At 38.7% G+C, this 23139-nt stretch overlaps 1 protein-coding gene across 1 annotated transcript; it reads left to right on the top strand.

Moving 5' to 3' along the window:
* Positions 1-461: 461 nt before the first annotated feature.
* On the top strand, positions 462-19975 carry TMBIM4 (transmembrane BAX inhibitor motif containing 4). Its single transcript, XM_049625925.1, has 7 exons — positions 462-627; positions 3828-3936; positions 5335-5440; positions 9543-9576; positions 12753-12870; positions 19107-19152; positions 19712-19975. The coding sequence occupies exons 1-7, from the start codon at positions 531-533 to the stop codon at positions 19916-19918; spliced, it is 717 nt and encodes a 238-aa protein (XP_049481882.1). The 5' UTR covers positions 462-530; the 3' UTR covers positions 19919-19975.
* Positions 19976-23139: the final 3164 nt, after the last annotated feature.

The following is a 23139-nucleotide window of genomic DNA, read 5'->3' as shown; positions in this document are numbered from 1 at the left end:
TACCTGCATCAGCCCACTCTTCTCTGGTTGGCTCTTGTCTTCCAGGATTAAGCATCATCTCATTCAGAAACCCTTTAGAGAAAGTGCTCAAGAAATTTAGGGATTATTATTAACATTAAAAAATATATAATTAAAAGTGTGTCTCCCGTGTGGACTATGGACGGAATATGTGAATGAGAGATTTGTTGAAAGGATGGATGGATGGGGCCTCGGTTCTATAGCTTTCAGCAACTCTCCTGGCGAGAGGATATAAAACACCTTGTTGAGAAAACTCTGAGAAAAGTTTCACTTCGGATGATACGAACAACGTCATTCGTTTTTTCTCCCTCCCCAACTTGAAGCAATCTCCTTTTCCCCCAGCCGAACTGAAGCGCGGAGGTGAGCGCATCGATGAGCGTGTGCTGCGCATCGATGGGCGCGGCGACTCGGCTAGTTGGGGCTGGATTGCTTCATCCCGGAAGTGGGTCGAAGGCCGTTGAGCCCGCGTACTGGGCCTCGCTGGGCGGGGTGGCTGGGGTTCTGCTACCGACATGGCCGACCCCGACCCCCGGTACCCCTGCTCCTCGATCGAGGATGACTTCAACTATGGCAGCTGCGTGGCCTCTGCCAGTGTGCACATTCGAATGGGTACGTCTCCCCCCGCCCCTTCGGGCCGCCCTGCGTGGGGCTGCTGCGCTGTCGTCGGCCTCTGGGGGCGGCTTTCGGCCTCCGGGGACAACGCCTCCCGGGCAGGGCTGGCAGGCCGGCGCGGGTCTCCAGGAGTTCAGAGCGGAAGCCCTGCTTCCAGCTCGCCTCCCCCAGGCCCCGGGCTCCTAGGAAGAGCGCCCTCCCCCGGGAGTTGGGAGGAAGTGTCGCTTCCGCTCCGCCAGGGCGCCCAGCGAGAGCACGGCTCTAGGGAGGTGTGGTGGTCCCCTGGCTGTGCGACCGAGAACCGGAACAGCAGCCCGTCCCACTTTAATCCTTTCCCTCCTCCGCGTAGAAAGGGTAGATGAAAACCTCAGCAGCCTTAATTTGGCGTCTTTATATTAAAAGAAACTAAAGGTTACTTTTTAAGGTGAAAATAAGTTTATTATGCGATCATGGTGACGTCCGCCTGAATGCAGTTACTTGCCGGCACGTCTTTGTTGTAGGGGATGTGATCGCGTTTCAGGTTTCTATTTACTTGTCTGTCTTCTTTACTGGATTGTAGGATCTGTGAGGGCAGGGACCATTATCTCTTGTTCACTAGTCTCTGCAACACCTGGAACGCAACCTAAGTTTGAAGATTCGCTGACGCAGTTGTTGGAAATGGAAGCTTTAGAGGTCAATCAAAATGCAATATTCGTTTTAAGGAATTATACAGTATTTAATGGGCAGAAATTATGTTGAATTTAAAATGCTTAAAAAAAATAAAATGCTTACCTTCATGTAGGTGGAATTCATTGCCCGCTCTAGTTCAGCCAATTGAATACAGAAGTTGCCCCAGATTTTCAGGCTATCCCTGTGGCTGGAATTTGTTCCGCAAAAGGAATTATGAAGATCTGATGCATTAAGAATCTCGATCCCTAACATCTTTATTCTTGGAATGGAATTTTGGAATGGTTTTGGCCAATGAGCGTAGTTTTTTTAAATTAAGATTTTAATGGTGGTGAAACACAGCCCATTAAAAATGTACCATCTCCACCATTTTTCAGTTCAGTAGTGTGAAGTATATTCACTTTGTTGTGCAACCAATCTCCATGACCTTTTAATCTTGCAACACCGAAACTATACCATCAAGCAGCTCCCTATCTTCCCCTCCCCCAGAGCCTGGCAGCTACCATTCTACTTTCTGTTTTATGAATTTGGCTACTCTAGATACCTCATGTAAGTGAATCATGAAGTATGTGTCTTTTTGTGACTGGCTTATTTCAGTTAGCAGGTGTTCACGGTGTATCCATTTTGTATCGTGTGTCAGACGGCACTTTTTTAGGATGAATAATTTTCCATGGTGCAAATAAACTACATTTTGTTAATCCCTTTATCTGTTGGTAGACGCTTGGGTAGCTTCCACCTGCTGTGAATGATGCTGTTATAAACATGTGGCACAGTACCCCCTTGAGATCCTGCTTGGAGTTCTTTTATGTACATACCCCAAAGTGGAATCGCTGGATCATATGTGTTAGTGACAAACTTGCTTTTCCCCCTTGAGTAGGGAAAAAACCCAGTTTGTCCTCCTGTGTTTCTCTTCGCTGCTCACACAGAACACTTCAGTTCTGACACTTCTGGTCACCAAAGTGTGGTTTTTAAATTTTTTTTTTCTACACCAAGCAATTCTCCATGACGCCAACTGTGGGTCCTACAATTGAACTCAATTCTGACACCGTCTCCTAGTAGATAGTAACAGATCCCCCAGGTTAAGGGCTCAGTCCCATAAGAATACTCCCACCCCACTTCAGATGCCACTTGTAAGTAATAGATCCCCAGGTTACCCTTAACTTGTTAGACTTGGCTGTAAGTTGAAGGTTCCCATGACTCCCTCCTTGGGTTTGATTAATTTGCCAGAGCAGCTCACAGAACTCAAGGAGACACTTTTACCAGTTTACCAAAAGATATAGGTAAACAGCCAGATGAAGAGATATATTGGAAGGTCTGGCTCCTGTAGCATTCACTCTCAGTGGGACAATATTGCCTCCAAGGGGGCGGAAATTTGTTCTTGAGGTGGAGGGCAAAAAAATCTCAAATTTTACGATAATTTTAGCCTTCCAAAGACCCGTGGTACATAAACAGATGTATGCGGCATTAAAATTTTATCGGCAGACTATTAGGAAAGTAATGTCCAGAAGGCTCCTTAGGTTCACAATAATGAAAAAAGGAAGGTTGAGCAACAGTGCCCTAGAGTGAGTCCTCTAAGAAAGAGCAAGTGGGTGGCTGTATTACTTTTTTTTTTAACTAAGGTATAAAAAATTACCTTTTATGACTTAGCATTAGGCATAACATACATTGTCACTTCTGCCTTATTTTTGTTGTTAGAAGTGAATCTCTTGAACGGAGTGTCAAAAAAATTGTGGCTGTTTTAAACCACCATTCCATCTAAAGAAGGATAAAGGCATTCCAGGCAGGGGAAATAGCAAGGGCAAAGGCCCAGACATAGGAAGGAGTTGGCATGCTTGGGGAACAGAAAGGTGGCTAGCGTGGGTAAAGCACAGTGAGGAAGGGAAGAGTGGTGCATGGCTTGGAAATTAAGGTTTCTTTTTAAAATTTGTATCTAACCATATGCTTTCTATTCTAGCTTTTCAGTTTCAAGATTTGTTGTTTGGAAATGTTCTGTTTGTAATCTTTTGCTTTGTTTATGCTGCTGTGTACAAACAGTGTTTTATACTTTCTTTTCCTATTGATGAAAACATTTTCTTTTCTTCCTTCCTTCCTTCCTTTCTTTCTTTTCTTTCTTTTCTTCCTTCCTTCCTTCCTTTTTCTTTCTCTCTCTCTTTCCCTTTCTTTCTTTCTTTCTTTCTTTCTTTCTATCTGTCTATGCCCAACATGGGGATCGAACTTAAAAAAAAAACTCTGAGATCAAGAGTCACATACTCTACCTACTGAACCAACCAGGCCACCCATGGTTGAAAACATTTTTATTCTGGCCTATTAATTTTTTTTAGACTCATGCTTCTTGAAGGATAGTTATCATTTACAGTTTGTGATTTCTTTGGAAGTGTTTTTGTTTTTAGTTTAAGTTACAGACTACATTATTTGCATTAAGATTTACAGATTATATATAAAAATTTAATGTTTCTAAGAACATATTTGTTCCTGATGTTCTGTGATAAATGCTTAAGAATACTATCATGTGTAATTATTTTCTTTTTCAGGCTTTCTAAGAAAAGTCTACAGCATCCTTTCTCTGCAAGTTCTCTTAACCTCAGTGACATCTTCTTTTTTTTTATACTTTGAGTCTATACGGACATTTGTACATGAGAGGTAAGGTGATAAGATGATTTTGAGTCATTTTCTGCTGCTGCTTATGATCAAAAGGGCATATTATAAGCAAAGTTCACTTTTTCCTCTATTAACTTCTGAGGTTAGAATGTAAAAAAGGTTCATTATTAACTCTTATGAGTAAGACTAGTTCTGATAAAGAAAAGGTTCTGCAACATGGTACTTACCTCTGAACTTTTTAGCTGACAGTTTTGTAGGGTTAAATTTTCATCTTCTGATGAAATTAAGAATTTTTACTATATGCAGGTTTTTTTAAGTTTATGTATTTATTTTGAGAGAAAGAGAGAGAGCATGAGCAGGGGAGGGTCAGCAAGAGAGAGGGAGAGAGAATCCCAAGTAGGCTCCACACTATCATCAGCACAGCCTGATGCGGGGCTCGAACCAATGAACCATGAGATCTTGACCTAAAGCAAAATCAAGAGTTGGTCGCTTAACCGACCCAGCTACCCAGGCATCTCTACTGTATGCAGTTTTGAATTTTAATTTTTTTGCTTTTATTATACTTATGCCCAGTCCTCAAAGCCTAAGACAGTGCTTGAATAAGCACTAATAACCGTGTGTTTAACTTTTCTTGGTGTTGGCTCATGACTAGGATAATTTCACTGAGAAATTTCCAAAGGAGCTTCATATGGTTCATCCCTAATTTGTTTAAGATTTGACCTCCAAAATAATTATTTCCATAGCTAAAAGTTATATAGATTTTTTTGTATTAAAGGAAAAATATGGGCACCTGCGTGGCTCAGTTGGTTAAGCGTCCAGCTTCAGCTCAGGTCATGATCTCACCGTTCATGAGTTCGAGCCCCGCACCAAACTCTGTGCTGACAGCTCGCAACCTGCTTCGGGTTCTGTGTCTCTCTCTTTGCCCCTCCCCTGCTCATACACTGTGTCTCTCTCTAAAATAAATCAAACGTTAAGAAAGGAAAAAGAAAGAATGAGTATTTTCTTGGAAGTAGACAATTTCTATCATCACTTCCCCTACAAAAAAATTAGTTTGCTATTTGAGGTAAAGTCCTTTAATTTAAATGATAGCTACATAGTAGATGTATATAAAATTTGTTTATTATTTAATAGCTATTCTTTATGTCAGTTTTAAAAAGCAGTATGCTAATTGCAAAAATATTCAAATATGCTAAAAGTTCCTGAAGTAAAAAGGAAAAGTACTCCCCATTTATTATGGGCTCTTTTCTTTGTCCTGCTGCTCTTTCCCAGCTCACACTCATCAAATTCCCTGAATGGAAAAATAGTTTCTTTTGACAGCTTGGTGTGGTTCCTTCCACACCACAAATACACACAAATACAACAGACTGATTTTATTCTATTGGTTAATACTATTTATACTGTTCTTAAGCTTAAAAATGCTTTTAATTTTATGTCTTTTAGTCCTGCCTTAATTTTGGTGTTTGCCCTTGGATCTTTGGGTTTGATTTTAGCATTGACTGTAAACAGACATAAGCATCCCCTTAACCTGTACCTGCTTTTTGGATTTGTGAGTATTTTGGCAGTATCTGTTACTTTAACGTTTTATTCTTGTGTTTTAACTTTCTTTATTTCATTGAGTGCAAGTACATATGTAATAAGTAGTAGCAAAACAAAAGTAATGAGTTTTTAATAAATTCAAATATCTTAGGAAATTACTTGTAACTTTCTAGTCTTTTAAAATCAACCTTTGTCAGTTTCAAAGTTTTTTTTTTTTTTTTTTCTGTCGATATTATGACATAGTGGAAAAGAATAATGAATTGGACTCTCATGACTTGGCTTTGCCACCATCTGGTTATGTGACATTTGGCAGGGTGTTTAGCCTTTCTGTACCTAGTTAGCTCATATGTAAAATGAAAATGTTAGAGTAGGTTATCCCTGTGATACTTTGTATCCCTAATATTCTGTGATTTCCTTGAGAAAAAAATTATAGCCTTAATTTCATAGACCTTAAATTCAAATCTTTATGATTAACTCCTCAGTGTTACTTATTTTTTAATTTCTTTCCAATGTTTATTTTTGAGAGAGAGAGAAGGAAAAAGAGCAAGCGTGAGTTGGGGAAGGGCAGAGGAGGAGACACAGGATCCAAAGCAGGCTCCAGGCTCCAAGCTGTCAGCACAGAGCCCCACGCGTGGGGCTCAAACGCATGAATTGTGAAATCATGACCTGAGCCAAAATCAGACACTCAACCGACTGAGCCACTCAGACACCCCCTCAGTGTTATTTTTATGTTAGTACTCTGTTCTTTTAAAGGACCATTTTGCTCAGTTGATGTGCTCTACTAATTTGTTTTAAAATCATCATTGGGGAGGGGAGCCTGGGTGGCTTAGTCTGTTAAGTGTCTGACTCTGGATTTCAGCTCAGGTCATGATCTCATGGATTCACGAGTTCAAGCCCAGCATTGGGCTCATGGAGCCCGCTTGGGATTCTCTTTCTCTCACACTCTCTTTGCCCCTCCCCTGCTTGTGCTCTCTCTTGCTAAATAAATAAATAAAATCATAATTGGGGAACTTAACTTTAGGTCATGTTTGTTTAGATGTTTGTGAAAATTAAAACCCAAACTACTACCTATTAAAACCCAATCCTATAATATGACCAGAATGAGTTGTAAGGCTCAAGTTATATATCTTTTAAATTATTTTTCTTGTTCTCATATCCAATATGACTTTGGGTTCTAACCTAAAAATTTACTTCAAAACATTTCAAACTAATGCCAATTTTATAGTCAAATAAGAGTGAAAATGCTATTTACCAGATTAAAATGCTTTAAACTAAAGAAAGTTTGTGAATTCTGGTAACAAGTTTATGTTAATATGATGAAACAAAAGCTCATGACTTTAGAAATTTCAATTATAGGACAGGTTATTCATTTAAATCTTAGGTTCTTTTGTTTGCCAGGTATCAGAACCCTAACCCAAGTTATCTCAAGTAATGTGAAGTTTATAAGAGCTTGGGAACCCCCCAAGAAGGGGCCTTAAGAACTAGACAAGGAACACTAGAGGAAGCTTCCAGGAATGATGCTATTGTAGGGAATCCGAAGCAAGAATTGGGAGTCTCTTCCCCCTTCTGTAACATCTCTTTTCTACCTTACAGTTGTCCTTACACATAGTTTTCCTCTTTGCTGTCTTTAGTTATTTTTTTTTTAAGTTTATTTATTTTTAAGAGAGAGAGCAAGTGGGGTAAGGGCAGAGAGAGAGAGAAGAAAGAGAGGATCTCAAGCAGGCTCTGCACTGTCAGCTGCACCGTAAGCACGGAGCCTGATGAGGGGCTCTAACTCACACACTGAGATCATGACCTGAGCTGAGATCAAGAGTCAGACGCTTAACCCACTGAGCCACCCAGGCACCCCTGCTATCTGTAGTTTTTATATGGTGCATTGTGGGCCCTCATATGGTTCGTTAACCTTTAGCTTTAGCTCCTGCTGCCATAACTTCATTCTCTAAGTTTAGATTCCCAAGTGAGAAAGAATCTGATTGGCACTGCTTATTATTGGCACAGGTCACATTGTAGGTTGTTAACCAATACACGGGTTGGTAGTCCTAGGGTTAGATACCAACTCCTGCCCCAGTCATCTTTGTCCTAGGAGAGAGAGGGGGTCATAAAAAGAAACTGTCATATGGAGTTCCTCTTCAACTCTATATAATGCCAGCCTCCTTTCAAAAAGACTGTGGTTGATTTCTCTCTGGTATGGACTGACTTTTGTCCAGCAGAGAGAGAACCTACTAGAAAAGCATTAGCCAAATGCTTGTGGGCAAGGTGATCTCTTATTCCTATACCCATAGCTAAAAATGGGTGAACAACTAAGGAAGCATGTAAAATACATTTCAGATTATTCAGAGACCTCTGATACGAGGTTACTTTGTCCTGCTCTACCAAAGTAAGCAAGGAGGTGGATCTTATCTTGTTTTAGAAGGGTGTGTGTGTGTGTGTGTGTGTGTGTGTGTGTGTGTTCACATACTTAAAAGAGGGCATTATTTTGGGGTGGTGGTATGTTTTCCTAGTCTTATCTTTTCTCCTGTTCATCCTGTCCCGTTTCCTTTGGATACTTGAGTAGGGGGTAGGATTTCTTACCTCAAGTCATGTCACAAGTATCAGGAAAGTGGTATGATCATATTTGCCCGGAAAAAAAAAATCTTTCTATCATCTTTTGCTACCACTTCCCTGATGCTGCCAACAGCATTATGACAAAATGGGGCGGTGGCTTCATTGCCTCCACGTGTGTGTCCATTTCTAATGCCATTTTTGCTCTAGTTCTGTTAGATTTCTTGATTTCAGGTGGGGAGAGTTACAGGGAGGGCTTCTCCCAGGACTATGAGTATACAGCCACTGCTTGTTACTTCTGGCTTGGCTTTGTGATACGGTCTAATCAGATAGTTGGTAAAATCTAACTAGAGTAAGCATGTCAGACGAAACAAAGGCATATAGTTCAGGAGAAAGAGAAGCTGGAGGATTAAGACTCAATGTCCCTAAATCTTGTATTAAGATATGAGTTCAGCTGCATGTGACATGGGGGAAGCAAGATGGCTTACTTCTCGTTCATGTAAAAATCTGCATGACTGTTTAGTGAAGTTGTCAGGGGCACAGACACTTGCTGAAGTTCAAGTACTCCTTAAGCATTGTGTGGCATAAGTTAGCTCACCGCCAATATCCACATTCCATCCAGTTATTTAAAAAAAAAAAAAAAAATGAGAGGGGCGCTTGGGTGGCTCAGTTCTCACAGTTCGTGAGTTCGAGCCCCGCGTCGGGCTCTGTGCTGACAGCTCCAAGCCTGGAGCCTGCTTCAGATTCTGTGTCTCCCTCTCTCTCTGCCCCTTCCCCGCTCATGCTCTGTCTCTCTCAAAAGTGAATAAACGTTAAAAAAATTTTTTTTTAAATGAGAAGACAAAGGGAAGAGCAAGCCCCTTTGTTTTTAGTTGTTGTACACCTCTCCACCCACATTCTGTTAGCTACAATAAAGTCCTATGACCAGATCTAGCTGCAGGGGAAGCTGAGAAATGTAATGTTTAACCTGAACAGCTATGTGTCCAGGTAAAAGTTCTGTTACTAGGGAAGAAGGAGAGAATACTGGGAGACGGTTTCAGGACTGCCACACCAAAGTGCTACCTAAATATTTTATTCTTCTTAGGTGTGTGTGCCACTAGAAGTTTTTACGGATGGGCATATCATTTGTAATTTCTTTTTACTTACAGAGAGTATGAAAAATGGAATTTCCCATACTATTTCTGTTCCTGTTACAGATATGAAAACTCTAGTTAGAGTTTAAGGATCACTATTAGAATCTAAGTACTCCTACTCAATACTTTGAGGTCTCATTTTCTTTTTGCTTTTTTGTAAAGCTTTATTTATTTAAGTAATCTCCCCAATGTGGGGCTCGAATTCACGACCCCAACATCACGAGTCATGTGTTCTTCCAGCTGAGCCAGCCAGGTGCCCTTGAGGTCTCATTTTCATTATGGTGGGCTTACCAAATGTCCCGTGTAATTCAAAGGCTGCTCTGAAGCTAAAATGAGATCATAAACATGGAATCACATTGAACTCTTAGTAATTAGAATATGTACATGATTTAGTGTAAATTTTATGTGCATCTGTGTAATTTTAGTTTCTTTTTTTAGACACTATTCGAAGCTCTGACTGTGGCCTTTGTTGGTAAGCCGTAATTCTGCTTCTCTTATGTTACACTAACTTTTTAATGTGGATAAATCTTTTGTGTAAATAGGTGTTTGGGACTAAAGCTTAACTTCATGAAATGTCATATTTCAAATATATAGCATAGGATGAAGAATTCCTAAAATATAAGCAAAATTAAATGTTTATACTTTATGTAGTTCAACTAAGCTTAGAGGAAGTGGAAAAGAGTTAAGAAAACAGCAGAATGGAGAACAGTATTCATGTGTGTTTATCCATTTATAAAAAACAAGACAGCTAATGTTTTCCCGATTTAAAGGGGCCTTGGAGGAACTGATAAAATATATTTTGAGCCATACATTTTCATCACATGAGCTGAGCCTCTCAAATTGCTACACTGAACTGTGCTTCATTATTGCATCATATTTTATTGAATGGCACTATAAGAAACTTGGTAATTCTGTTTTATTTTTGGTGTTAAATATGTATTTGAAAGAAGTGTCTGTTTAAAAAAAAAGAAAAGAAATGAATTGTCATAATTATTTGATGTATCATATGTAATGCCTCAAGTAAAAATTTTCATGACTCACTGTTTTTTAAAAAAAATTTTTTTAATGTTTATTTATTTTTGAGAGAGAGCACAAGCAGGGGAGGGGCAGAGAGAAAGGGAGACAGAATCCGAGGTAGGCTCCAGGCTCTGAGCTGTCAGCACAGAGCCCAATGTGGGGCTTGAACCCATGAACTGTGAGATCATGACCCAAGCCGAAGTCGGGACGCCCAAACGCACCCAGGTGTCCCCATGACTTAATATTAATAAAAATTCAGATAGTCTCAAAATGATTAACCTAGGGTACCAAAAAAGTTAGAATTAACTATTACAATAATAGTTAATTGTTAATCATTATGTTTAACATATTGGTCTTTTCCTATTTTGTCATTGTTGCTTTTAACCTAAGCCAGTTTTATTGAATCTACATATTGTTTGGTAACCACTTCTTTCTTTTATAAAGGAATCAATATAAGTCAATGATAATAACTACTAAAATAAATAGGATTGAAATTTCTCAACATAGAAAGGAAGTATTATTAACATTTACTTAGTATTTATTTTTGGTAGAACCTTTCCTTTTTCTAAATTATTTTTCAATTTTTTATATTTTGAGAGAGAGCGTGCATACACACACACATGAGTGAGCAGGGGTGGGGTGGAGGGAGAGGAGACAGGACCTTAAGCAGGCTCCCTGTTTAGCGCAGAGCCCAAGGTGGGGCTGAGTCTCCTGACTGTGAGATACGACCTGAGCCGAAATCAAGACTTGGACAGTTAATTGAGCCACCTAGGCACCCCAATTATTTATTATTATTAACATTATTATTAATGTTACTATCTATTCATGTTATTACCAAGTCCATCTCTGTCTTCCCTGGCTCCCACCATGTGTAATGGATATAGGAGAAAGATTTGCTATTTCAGGGTTATTGGAATAGGGGTGGACATACACAGATGGGATAATCTGAGAACTCTATTTTCCTCCTTAATTATAATATCCTTTCCACCTAATCTCATTCTAAAATTGTTGACAAGATAACTTCATGTTTTTCCTTCTCTGCATTCACCTTCCTGATCCTATAACGATAGAAATAGAGAAATTCTTTTTTTTTTATTTTTTTAAAATGTTTTTATTTATTTTTGAGACAGAGAGAGACAGAGCATGAGCAGGGGAGGGGCAGAGAGAGAGGGAGACACAGAATCGGAAGCAGGCACCAGGCCCTGAGCTGTCAGCACAGAGCCTGATGTGGGGCTCGAACTCATAGACCGTGAGATCATGACCTGAGCTGAAGTTGGACACTTAACCAACTGAGCCACCCAGGCGCTCCAGAAATAGAGAAATTTTATATGTAGTATTTAAGAATAGAAATTAATCCCTGAAAAATTAAAAATTACTTAAATGGTTTTGGTTGAAAGTACTTAACCTCCTTTAAAGAGGTTACAATTTAGCATTTTGTTAAAATGTTAAGCAGTTGTGTTATAATTACAATAGCCATGGTCAATTCAGATGTTCATTTAAAATTTCAGAAGGGAATTTGGTATATATTCAGGAAACCCCCATTTCTGTATTCCAAGATGATGCAGGTATGGATATAATGCAGTTAGTGGCTGGTTCCTATTGTCTACAGGGTTGATGAATGGCAGACAATCCCAGACAGTGCCAGTATTTTTTCTTGCCTAGTTTCTTTGATTTGGGCTGATGGGCTGGGTTATGCAATGAAGCAGGTGATTGCTAGAATTGCTGCTACTGCCCAGTGATTCCCAGTCAGCCACAGGACCCCATTCATCCCTACGGATACTTAAGTCATAAAGGACAGCCACCACAGATCGTCATAAAACTCAGCTGGGACAGAGATGGTGGGAGTCATCCCACCGTATCCCCCAAATCATAAACCACCTGGCTGTGTCATATCTCTCCAGTCATCTTTTTAACTTCATAATGACGTGACCCCTTTATTTTGTATGAATGAGTATTTTGGAGCCTGTTTATTGCAGTGTGGGTGTGGTTTTACCTTCCAAGGCTGGATAAAGAGTCTTCTATTTTTATTGGCAAGTAGTACCGAAGAAAATACAGCATTTCTGCTAAATGCCAGGGGAAAACGCTGTTTAAAATTGAGTATGTTTGGGGCGCCTGGGTGGCTCAGTCGGTTAAGCGGCCGACTTCGGCTCAGGTCATGATCTCACGGTCCGTGAGTTCGAGCCCCGCATCGGGCTCTGTGCTGACAGCTCAGAGCCTGGAGCCCGTTTCAGATTCTGTGTCTCCCTCTCTGACCCTCCTCTGCTCATGCTCTGTCTCTGTCTCAAAAATAAATAAACGTTTATGGGGCGCCTGGGTGGCGCAGTCGGTTAAGCATCCGACTTCAGCCAGGTCACGATCTCGCGGTCCGTGAGTTAGAGCCCCGCGTCAGGCTCTGGGCTGATGGCTCGGAGCCTGGAGTCTGTTTCCGATTCTGTGTCTCCCTCTCTCTCTGCCGCTCCCCCGTTCATGCTCTGTCTCTCTCTGTCCCAAAAATAAAAATTAAAAACGTTGAAAAAAAAAAAATTAAAAAAAAATAAATAAATAAACGTTTAAAAAAAAATTAAAAAATAAAATAAAATAAAATTGAGTATGTTTAAGTGCATTTTTAATCAGTGTTTTTTAATTTTACAGTTTCTTTCTATGATATATATATTATTCTGCAAGCATTTATACTGACTACTGCCGTCTTTCTTGGTTTGACTGCATATACTCTACAATCTAAGAGAGATTTCAGCAAATTTGGAGCAGGGTAAGTTATATATTCATGACTATGATAGATAAATATCCTTAACATTATAGGTTGTCCTAAGATAAGTGCTATATTGTTAGCTTTGGATACTGCCTTCTAAAATGGAGGGTGATGAGAGGTCATCTCTCTGAGTGTTAAGGCCGGGCTCTACTCCCAGAACATACAGGGAGATGGAAAGTGGCTTTGAGTCATTTGCTTCCGCTCTATATTGAAAGGAATGGGAATGTCAAAAAACAAACAAACAAAAAACAAAAACAAAAAACAAACAAACCCAGTTTTCTAGAGAGGCTAGGCTTGTATGCTCTATGAATGCTATGGAACTTACTAAATTATTCAGGCATTTGTTATTCAGGCAATTATTCAGGAATTTACTAAATTATTCTTAACATCATTGTTACCAAGACTATTCACTCTCTTCTTTGTGGGAGAAACCCAGGTGTTGGTGATACCTGCATGAACTTTAAAGCCTTTTTGACCTATCTAGATTAACCTGTATCTTTCTTCAAACTAATAAATATATGGAATGATACTTTTTATATAGGATAATGGTACAGTGTTGCCCTCACCTGGTAAGAATGCATATATTCTTTTCTAAGCTCATAATGGCTTCCTGTTGGCATATCATCACCCGAGCATCGTCTGTCCTTTTTCCTGTTACAACGTTAAAAATTTACAAAAGTCTACTGTGGCAAAATATTCTTTCATCCCCTTCTTTCCCCCTGGAAATCCAGGTTACCAGAAATCTCTGTTGGGATAAGATACAACTAGTCATCCAACACTGACAATTGTGCAAGATGCTTAAATCATTGTATTAGAATGGAGTTTGATTTACAGGCAATATTTTTTCCATTTCCTGCTTTTAGTGCTGTGGTGTGGATACATACTCATGTGGTACATACGGAGAAAGATTTGCTCTCTGCTTCTTCTCATGCCAGTCTCCATGTGCTCCCTGTCTCCCATCCGTTCTAGTATAGTCTCTAGAAATCCAGTTCTGGTAAATAATCTTACTTTATGTTTCAGCCTCTTCATAATATATTATTCTTATTTCAGCTGAAACTTGATTCCTCCTCGAGAACATTGTTCTCTAGCTGCTCATTCGCACACACCCTATGTAGTTTGGGTAAGGGGTTAGTATTGCCAACTGCTTCCGTCCCCTAGTGCTACTCTCGTTATTTCTTTAGTGTGCTAGAAATGCATTGCTCTAAGGTGTATGTTGTCCGGCTCTACACTTCCTAATCTTCCTCATTATTGCCAGTGATTCCCTTTGTTCAGGCCTTCCTTGTTCTTTTTATTTTTTTATTATTTTAAGTTATCGCCACACCCAGCGTTGGGCTCGGATTCACAACCCCGAGATCAAGAGTCGCATGCTGTACCATGAGCCAGCCAGGCACCCCAATCTTTCCTCATTGTTTAAAGACTCTAGCATCGAACCACATGTTAGGCCCATCTATCACCTTAGCTTCTCAGTGTGTCTGGCCCTCTTCTTCAGCAACTTTTCATCTCCCTGCCATGGCTACACCGCGGACTTTGTGGTCACTAGGGATTGTTCCACTAAAGAAATCTTAAATGCCAGTGTCGCACTTTCTTTCTTCAGCCTTCTACTAGCTCTCTTATTTCTCTGCTCTGACAACACCAATCTACTGTGCTTGTTCTTTAACAACTGCTATTGCCGTAATAAACTCCTTTGTATCAGACTTAGGGGTCTCATGTTTTCTACGGGCATCCATGAAAGTGTGCCAGACTACCTCATTATTAGCTTGTGAGTAGAGTAAAACCTCAGATGCTTTCTTAATGCCACCTTCCCTATACTCCTTGGTGCAGAAGCTTTGGAGTTTTCCTAAGGTTTAAGTGTGGAAAAGCAAGTTCTGAGTCCATTTCAGTCCTGAAGGATCTATACTATGTGTTGTTATGAGACGTGATTCTGACTTTGGTCTTCCAGATGTCTCAGTAGAAATTTTGTGGCTATTCCAGCAAGGGAATTGAGAGCTGGAATCTCACTATGCCCTCAATTCACCACACTGGGTTATGATACTATTATATATTTAATTTCTGATTTTATTTTGTTGTTAAATAACATATTTTGCATGATTTCAGTCCTTAGGTATTTATTGAGAGTCATTTTACGATACTTAGTAAATGTTCTTTGTGCACTAAAAGAGAATGTATGTTTTGTTGCTGTTGGATCAGTGTTTGATGAATGTCAGTTAAGTCAGGTTCATTGATATAGTGTTGTTTATGTGTTCTGTGTGCTTAACCAATCTTTTCTGTGTGCTCATTCTATCAATTAATGTCAAAGTAGTAGTGAAATCTCCAACTACAAGTACGGATTAGTGTATGATTCTCTCATCATATCTGTAAGTTTTGCTGCATGTTACTTTGAAGTTCTGTTTTTAGTTGCATAAACATTTAGGATTGTTATGTCCTCTTGATGATCCTTTTATTACTCTGTAGTAGTTATCTCTGGTAATATTTGTGCCCTAAAGTACTTTTTTGATACACTTACCTCAGCTTGCTTGCTTGCTTGCTTGCTTTCTTTCTTTCTTTTTTTTTTTTTAACATTTATTCATTTTTTGAGAGACAGAGAGAGAGCACAAGCAGGGGAGGGGCAGAGAGAGGCGGAGACACAAAATCTGAAACAAGCTCCAGGCTCTGAGCTGTCAGCACAGAGCCCGATGCGGGGCTTGAACTCATGAAACGCAAGATCATGACCTGAGCCAAAGTCGGACGCTTAACTGACTGAACCACCCAGGTGCCCCATACCTCAGCTTTCTTTTAATTATGTTAGCATGGTAAACCATTTTCCATCCTTTAATTGTTAGCTGATTTGTGGCTTTATAGTTAAAATAGTTTTCTTACAGGCAGCATATGGTTGGCTCTTGCTTTTTTTTTTTTTTTTCCTAAATTCAGTATGACCATCTCTGCTATTAATTGGAGTAGACTACTAACATTTAATGTGATTATTGATCTGATTGAATTTAAGCCTACTATCTCAGCATTTGTTTTCTTGCTGTTTGTCCTGTCTGTTCTTTGTACCTTTTCCCCTCTTTTCCTTCCTTCGGATTGTTTATCTCCTTTATTAGTTATTAGCTATAGCTCTTTTAAGTAGGGGTTGCTCTAGGTTTTACTGTTTATTTATTTGTTTGTTTTCTTCTTACTCCACATTTTTAAAATTTATTTAAGTAATCTCTACACCCAGCGTGGGGTTTGAACTCACAACCCCAAGATCAAGAGTCTCATGCTTTACCCCCTGAGCCAGTCAGAGCCCCCTACAGTACACATCTTTAAATCATCCTCATCTACCTCTAAGTCATATACCATTTCCTGTATAGCAAACTTACATGTCCTCTCCCCTGCCTTCGTGCTATTGTTACTGTAACTTTTAATTCCACATATGTTACACACCTCGTAAAATATTATTATCTTTGTTCAAAACATTAAATTATCCTTTAAAGAGACTTAAAAATACATGAAATCTTTTATGTTCACCCACATATTTGTCATTTCTGTTCTTCATTTCTTTGTGTGGATCCAAATTTCCATCTTATATTTTCCTTCTGCCTGTGGGCTTTCTTTTTAATATTTCTTACAGTGCTGGTCTCTTGATCTCAACTTTTGCATGTCTGAAAAAATATCTTTTCGCCTTTGTTTTTAAATGTTGTTTTTATGGAGTGTAGGATTCTAGGTTTGGGTGATTTTTTTTTTTTTCCTGTTTTCCATATTTTATAAGATATCATTCCATAGTATTTTGGTTCAGGTAGTTCTTGACAAGAAGTCTTCTGTCTTTCTTATCTTTGTTCCTCTGTACATAATGTCTTTTATCCTCCATCTACCTTTAATATTTTCTCAGTAATTTTCAGTAATTTGATTAACATTTTTAGTAATTTGATTATGATACTCCTTGGTGTAGTTTTCTCATGTTTCTTCTGCTTGGATTGTCAGTTTAAAATTTCCATCATGTTTGGAACATTTTCAGGAACTGTTACTTGAAACATTTTTAGGTTTTGCCTTCTCTGTTGAGATCAGCATATACGTTAGGCTTCTTGATGTTGTCCCACAGTTCATGGATACTCGGTTTATTTATTTATTTTTTCTCCTCGGTTTTCTCTCTGTGATTCATTTTGGTTCATTTCTGTTGCTACTTTTAATTTGGTAATGTGTTCTTCTTTAGTGTCTAATCTGCTGTTAATTCCAACCAGAATATTTTTCTTTTGACATATTTTTCATTTATGGAAATTCAGTTGAGTTTGCGTCTTAAAAATATATATCTTCCCCTTATCTTCTCATGGTGATGCTTTCCTCTAACTCCTTGAACATATGGAATATATATATATATATATTTTTTATTATTTATTTTTGGGACAGAGAGAAACAGAGCATGAACGGGGGAGGGGCAGAGAGAGAGGGAGACACAGAATCGGAAACGGGCTCCAGGCTCCGAGCCATCAGCCCAGAGCCTGACGCGGGGCTCGAACTCACGGACCGCGAGATCGTGACCTGGCTGAAGTCGGACGCTTAACTGACTGCGCCACCCAGGCGCCCCTGGAATATATTTTTTAATGTCATTTACTAATTCTATCATTGTGTCATTTCTGAATTTATTTATATTGATTGATTTTTCTCATTGTTATAGGTCATATTTCCTGGTTCTTTTGCATGCCTTTTAATTTTTTATTAGATGCTTGTCATTGTAAATTTTATATTGTTGGGTGTTGATTTTTTTCTTTCCTTTAAATACTTTGGTTTTATTCTTCTCTTAAGCTGTTAAGTTCCTTGGAAACTGCCTGAACCTTTTGATGCTTGTTTTTAAGCACTGTTAGGTGGGTCCAGAACAGTGTTTAGGTTAGGGCCAATTTGGTCCCACTGTTGAGACAGTATCTTTCTAAGAATTATTCAAACCCCACGTCTTAGGAGGTCTTTCCACTTTGGTTAGGGCGAACTTATTCCTGTTCCCGTTTGGGCTCTGAGGATTGTTCTGCCTGCTTCTCTTTCCCCAGCCTTTGTCACTTCCTCACGAGTATGCATTGATCTGTGCTCAGCTAAAGACTTAAAGGGGACTCTCTGCATATCACCAGAGCCAACTAGCTCTCTGTATAGCTCTCTCCTTTCTGGAACTTTGCTCTGCGAATTCTAGCCATGTGGGCCTCTCTGACTTCTGAATTCTCACCTCCTCAATTCAGGGAGACCAGAGGGCTTCATATGGGTTCTTGTCCCTACACTGTGGTCCGGAAACTCTTTTCCAGCTGGGTCACTTATAGAGCTTACCTCTTCTGTTTCCCTTATCTCAGGAACTACCGTGCCATGCTGTTTGCTGTTCAGGGGCTGAAAATGGTTATTTCATGTTTGGTGTGTTTTTTACTTAAGGAAGAAGGGTACATTTGACCCCAGTACTTCCTTGTGACCTAAAGCAGCAGATGTGTATTCACATCGCATATCTGATAACAAAGGACTGACTGCTTAGATGTCCTGTGTCGTATGTTTATACTTTATAATACCTCATTATACATCATATATAATATGTATGAGTGGTAACTCATGAAATTATAGCAGTGGTAAATTTATGTGCATAAAGTAAGTTCTATAATACATTAGAATAAAATAGTACATTGGGAACTTTGATAGATATGCATATTCACAGACTAATTTGACACTGTTATTTGGTTTAAAAATAGTTATGTTTCATTTGTTCATTGTTCTAAAAGTTTTATCGATTTCTGGCTTAAAATGCTTCTAATGATATTTCTGCTTGTATCAGTGTTTTTTTGGTGTTCCAGTTGAAAACCTTAAAAATGGTACTTTAATCTAGTTTTGTTCACCATAAAAACAAATGTTGAATCAATAGCTGGTTTTTCGATTTCTGAGTATTCTACAGTATTCATTGTATGTTTATGAACTCTTTTTTAAGTTTATTTATTTTGGGAGAGAGAGAGTGCACCAGGGCACAAGTTAGGGGGGAGAGAGAGACAGAATCCCAAGCAGAATCTGTGCTGTTAGTGCAGAACCCGACGAGGGGCTCGATCGCACAAACTGTGAGATCGTGATCTGAGCTGAAATCAAGAGTTGGACGCTTAACCAACTGAGCCACTCAGGTGCCCCTGTTTATGAACTCTTATAGTTCACTTATTCTTTGGCAAATGTCAGGATGGATGTATTTTTTTTTTTCAGAAAATGTTGCATCAATTTACATAGTTTTTTGGTAGGGAACAATATTCTAAATCACTAATATTTTGTTTTTATAGACTGTTTGCTGTTTTGTGGATTTTGTGCTTGTCTGGAATCTTGAAGGTAAGTTGTTTTAAAATGCTAACTTGAAATTTACTTCTGGCCATGTCAATATAAATAATCTTGAAAAGCTATAAGAGGTACTCTTGTGATAGGATACTTGGTTATAATTTTTTGGAACACTTGTATGTAGAATGACTTAAAAATTACCTTTTAAAAAACTAGGGTCTTATGTTAATCAGTATTATGGATTGAAAGAAAGATGAACATATCAGTTAAATTACATAGAAAGAGGCCCTCACTTGTAATTGCTCACCTCCAAGTGACACGTATAATTCTGAAAAAGAAATCTACTTTTAAATGATTTATATTTGCAATGCTACTGTTCAAAGTCAGGTGGGTAATTTAATAGAAGGGAGGATATCCATCGATTCATCCATTCATCCTTTCATCCAACAGAGATGATGATGGACTTGCCTGGCCTTTTTCTATGTTTAACATTTGTATTTAAAGTTGTAAAGCATTATTAAATATGTACATATCATGTGTAACTTCACAGCAAGTAACTCAAGTATTCTTAATATCGTTCTTAAATACAAACTTATTAATATCTTGCCTGTAGTTATTTTTCTATAACGAAACAGTGGAGTTGGTCTTGGCTGCTGTGGGAGCCCTTCTTTTCTGCGGATTCATCATCTATGACACACACTCCCTGATGCATAGGCTGTCACCTGAAGAGTATGTATTAGCTGCCATCAGCCTGTACTTGGATGTCATCAATCTATTCCTGCATCTGTTGCGGTTTTTGGAAGCAGTTAATAAAAAGTGATTGAGAGCAGTGTTTGGAAACTGATTCATTAAGTAATAAAGTTTGAGATATAATTGACTAGTAAATACTTTTGTGACTTTATGTATATGCTATGGACTTCTGAGCCATTGCTATAATATAGTATAATATTATACTATAGTATAGTATAATATATATAGAATATTATAGTACAGTATTATACTATAGTATAATAGCAATCTCTGTATTACTGTTATATAGTAGTAATTATAATAGTAATTATAATTATATGCATATATATGATAAATATATAATTACTAGATTATATTCTAGTAATATAAATCTTAACTATTCTTTATGATATCTCATTTCTAAATCCTTGATTTAGAATCTCAGGAAAGAGATACCAAAATTCTCTTTTTCAGTTTTTTCAATCCTAAATTTGCCATATATAGATTGTTTATCTGCAATTCAAAAATAATTTCATGAGTAGATAAGACTATCAATTGATCTTCTAGTGACTTTATCTAAATTTTTCCTTAACATTAGAATTGATTTTGATTTTAAAGTACTTGTGTCCTCACCATTATAAAGTATAAGTTTCCTTTTACTAGGAAATTTTAATCTGACTTAGAAAGGAAAAAGCAAAAAAGATAAATTCTGCAGAATTATTCCACATTATATTAAAATTAAAGTGTTAATGACATTTCATTTATAAAGTATACTAAAAGTTAGATGTCTTCTTGAAAGTCAGATTTTTGACATAAAATTTGACATTAAGTACAGGTTTCATTTAAAAATTACAGCAGTGTACCAGTGGCCAAGCAAACTCTGGCAGATTCCTTCACTGTACTAGTTTGCTAGGGTGTCATAACAAAGTACCACAGACTGGGTGGCTTATAAAGAAAATAATTTTCTCCCAGTTCTGGAAGCTAGAAGTCTGAGATCATGGATTGGTTTCTTCTGGGGTCTCTCTCTTGGCTGGTAGATGGCCATCGTCTCCTTGTGTTTTTACATGGTTTTCTCTCTCTGTACTTGTCTGTGTCCAAATTTCTTCTTCTTACAAGGACACAGTCAATATTGGATTAGGGCCCACCCTACTGACCTCATTTTACCTTAATACCTCTTTAAAGACCCTGTCTCCAAATGTGGTCCCATTCTGAGGTACTAGGGGTAAGTACCTTGTAGTAATTTAGAATGTTTGTGCCCTCCCCACCCTCCATTCACAGTTTGAAACTTAATGCCCAGTGTGATGATATGAGGAGGTAGGGCTTCTGGGACATGCTTAGGTCATGAGAATGGTGCTTTCACGAAGGGGATTAGTACTCTTACAAAAGTGATCCCACACAGATTCCTCACCCTTTCTATCACATGAGGTAGCAGTTTTCACAATCAATGAACCAGGGAGAGGGCCTTTAACTAGATACTGAATCTGCCAGCACCTTGATCTGGGACTTCCCAGCCTCCAGACTGTGAAAAATAAATTTCTGTTGTTTATAACTACCCAGTCTCTAGTATTTTGTTATGGCAGCTCAGGTAGACTAAGGGAGATACGAATTTTGGGGGACACAACTTGGCCCATAACCTTCACGAAGCATCATTTCCCAGCTATTAAAGTTGAAATAAATTAGTAATATAGATTTAGCTTCGGGTGAGTTTTTGGTGTAAATTTGACTCCATCATTATCAGTTAGTTGTTGAATACCCAATTGTATGGTGCTCTACTCAAGTTTAACATAGTATAGGGGGTAAGAGCACTGAAATTGGAATCCTTGCTATGCAACCAACTGATTATGTGATTTTTGACAAGTTAGTTATCCTTTCTTATCTAGGTCTTTGTCTCATCTTTCTAATGGGAGTAATATCTACCTTATTGGGCTGTTACAAGGTTTAAATGAGATGGATATATCATATAAGTGTTAGTTAATGTCAGCTACTATTGTTAATTATTATTGGCCATCGAAAGGCAGAATGTACTGAATTGTAACTAAAGATACTAAATAACCAAAAACAGATTTGACATTTAAAAAAATGGAAAACAATGCTGTTCTTTTCAGTAGTTTATTTTAAATAAACATAATGTAGACATGTAATTCATATATCTTTTTTAAATGACAAATAAGTGTAAGAAATTGTTTTAATTTCTGATACGACAAATGTTGAATTTCTAAGAGTGTGAAGAGATCACAAGACCAAGAAGTTTGAAAAACACTGATGTAGGCTATATTTCATAAATGAACTATAGTTATTCATACATTCTTCTGTCAAACATTTTTATATGGTTCCTTCTTTTTTACTGGCACAATCAGTGCTGCTACGTGTGTCCCTGTGTATCTCCCAGGGTGCATAGATAGGAGTTTGCCAAGATAGGGAAATATACTTAGAAGCGGAATTGCTGGATAAAAGGGTGCATGCAACTTCCAATTTTTCATAACAAACAAAGGTGAAAATATGCAGACTCCAGAAATACTTTAAAAAATGGAATTAGCAGGACTTGGACAGAGTGACCAGCAACTCCACACGCAAGGTGCAAAGTACAGCCAGAGGCAGGAGGAAAATGGGGAGAGAGCAGTATCTGAGAGCTGTTTCTATTGAATGTATTCTTGGGAAAGGTGCGGTGGGCCCTGTCTGCCTGCCCACATTTTTTTTTTTCTGCAGGTCTCACCCCAGGCTTTGATCCACTTGATGCACTTCTGGGGACTAGTGGTATCAGCAGCCAGCTGTGGGCCTTTTTGGAACAGCTGGGAACTCGGGCTCTTTTTGCCTGTTCATCTTTGTAGAGCTTTGCCTTGAAGTCCCCATCACCTGGGGTCTGGGCAACATGGCGTCACTGTCTGAATCCCAGAAGGCTTTGCAGTCCTCACCGAGTGATTGGTCAGACTGGGAGTTCCATGGGAGAGGCCTGGCTGCAGAGGGCCTACTGGCTGGTGCCTGTTTGGCATGCCTTTAAGAAGGAGAACTGGTCCACTTCCTAGCCTGTATTCAGTGCTACACACGTGCCTCCATTCCAGGGGGCTCCTTCCGGCTCTGGGAGGGAGCTGAAGCAATGTTCAGTTCGACCTGTAAGCCTTGTCCCTCCATCAGAGCCTAAAGTTTCCTGAAGCTGGTAGTTTAGTTTCAGTCATCTTCATATACCCAACATAGAGCCTGTCACGGAGTGCATACTCAAATGTATGAATGAGGGAATTAATAATAGATTTTTAAATATACTAAGGCCACTTATTTATTGTTAGAACTGCTTTCATACAAACCGGTGAGGAACAT

Source organism: Panthera uncia, chromosome B4 (assembly GCF_023721935.1).
Source record: "Panthera uncia isolate 11264 chromosome B4, Puncia_PCG_1.0, whole genome shotgun sequence".
Taxonomy (NCBI): Eukaryota; Metazoa; Chordata; class Mammalia; order Carnivora; family Felidae; genus Panthera; species Panthera uncia.
The sequence above is the reverse complement of the archived record's forward strand: the minus strand, read 5'-3'. Positions and strand labels throughout refer to the sequence as shown.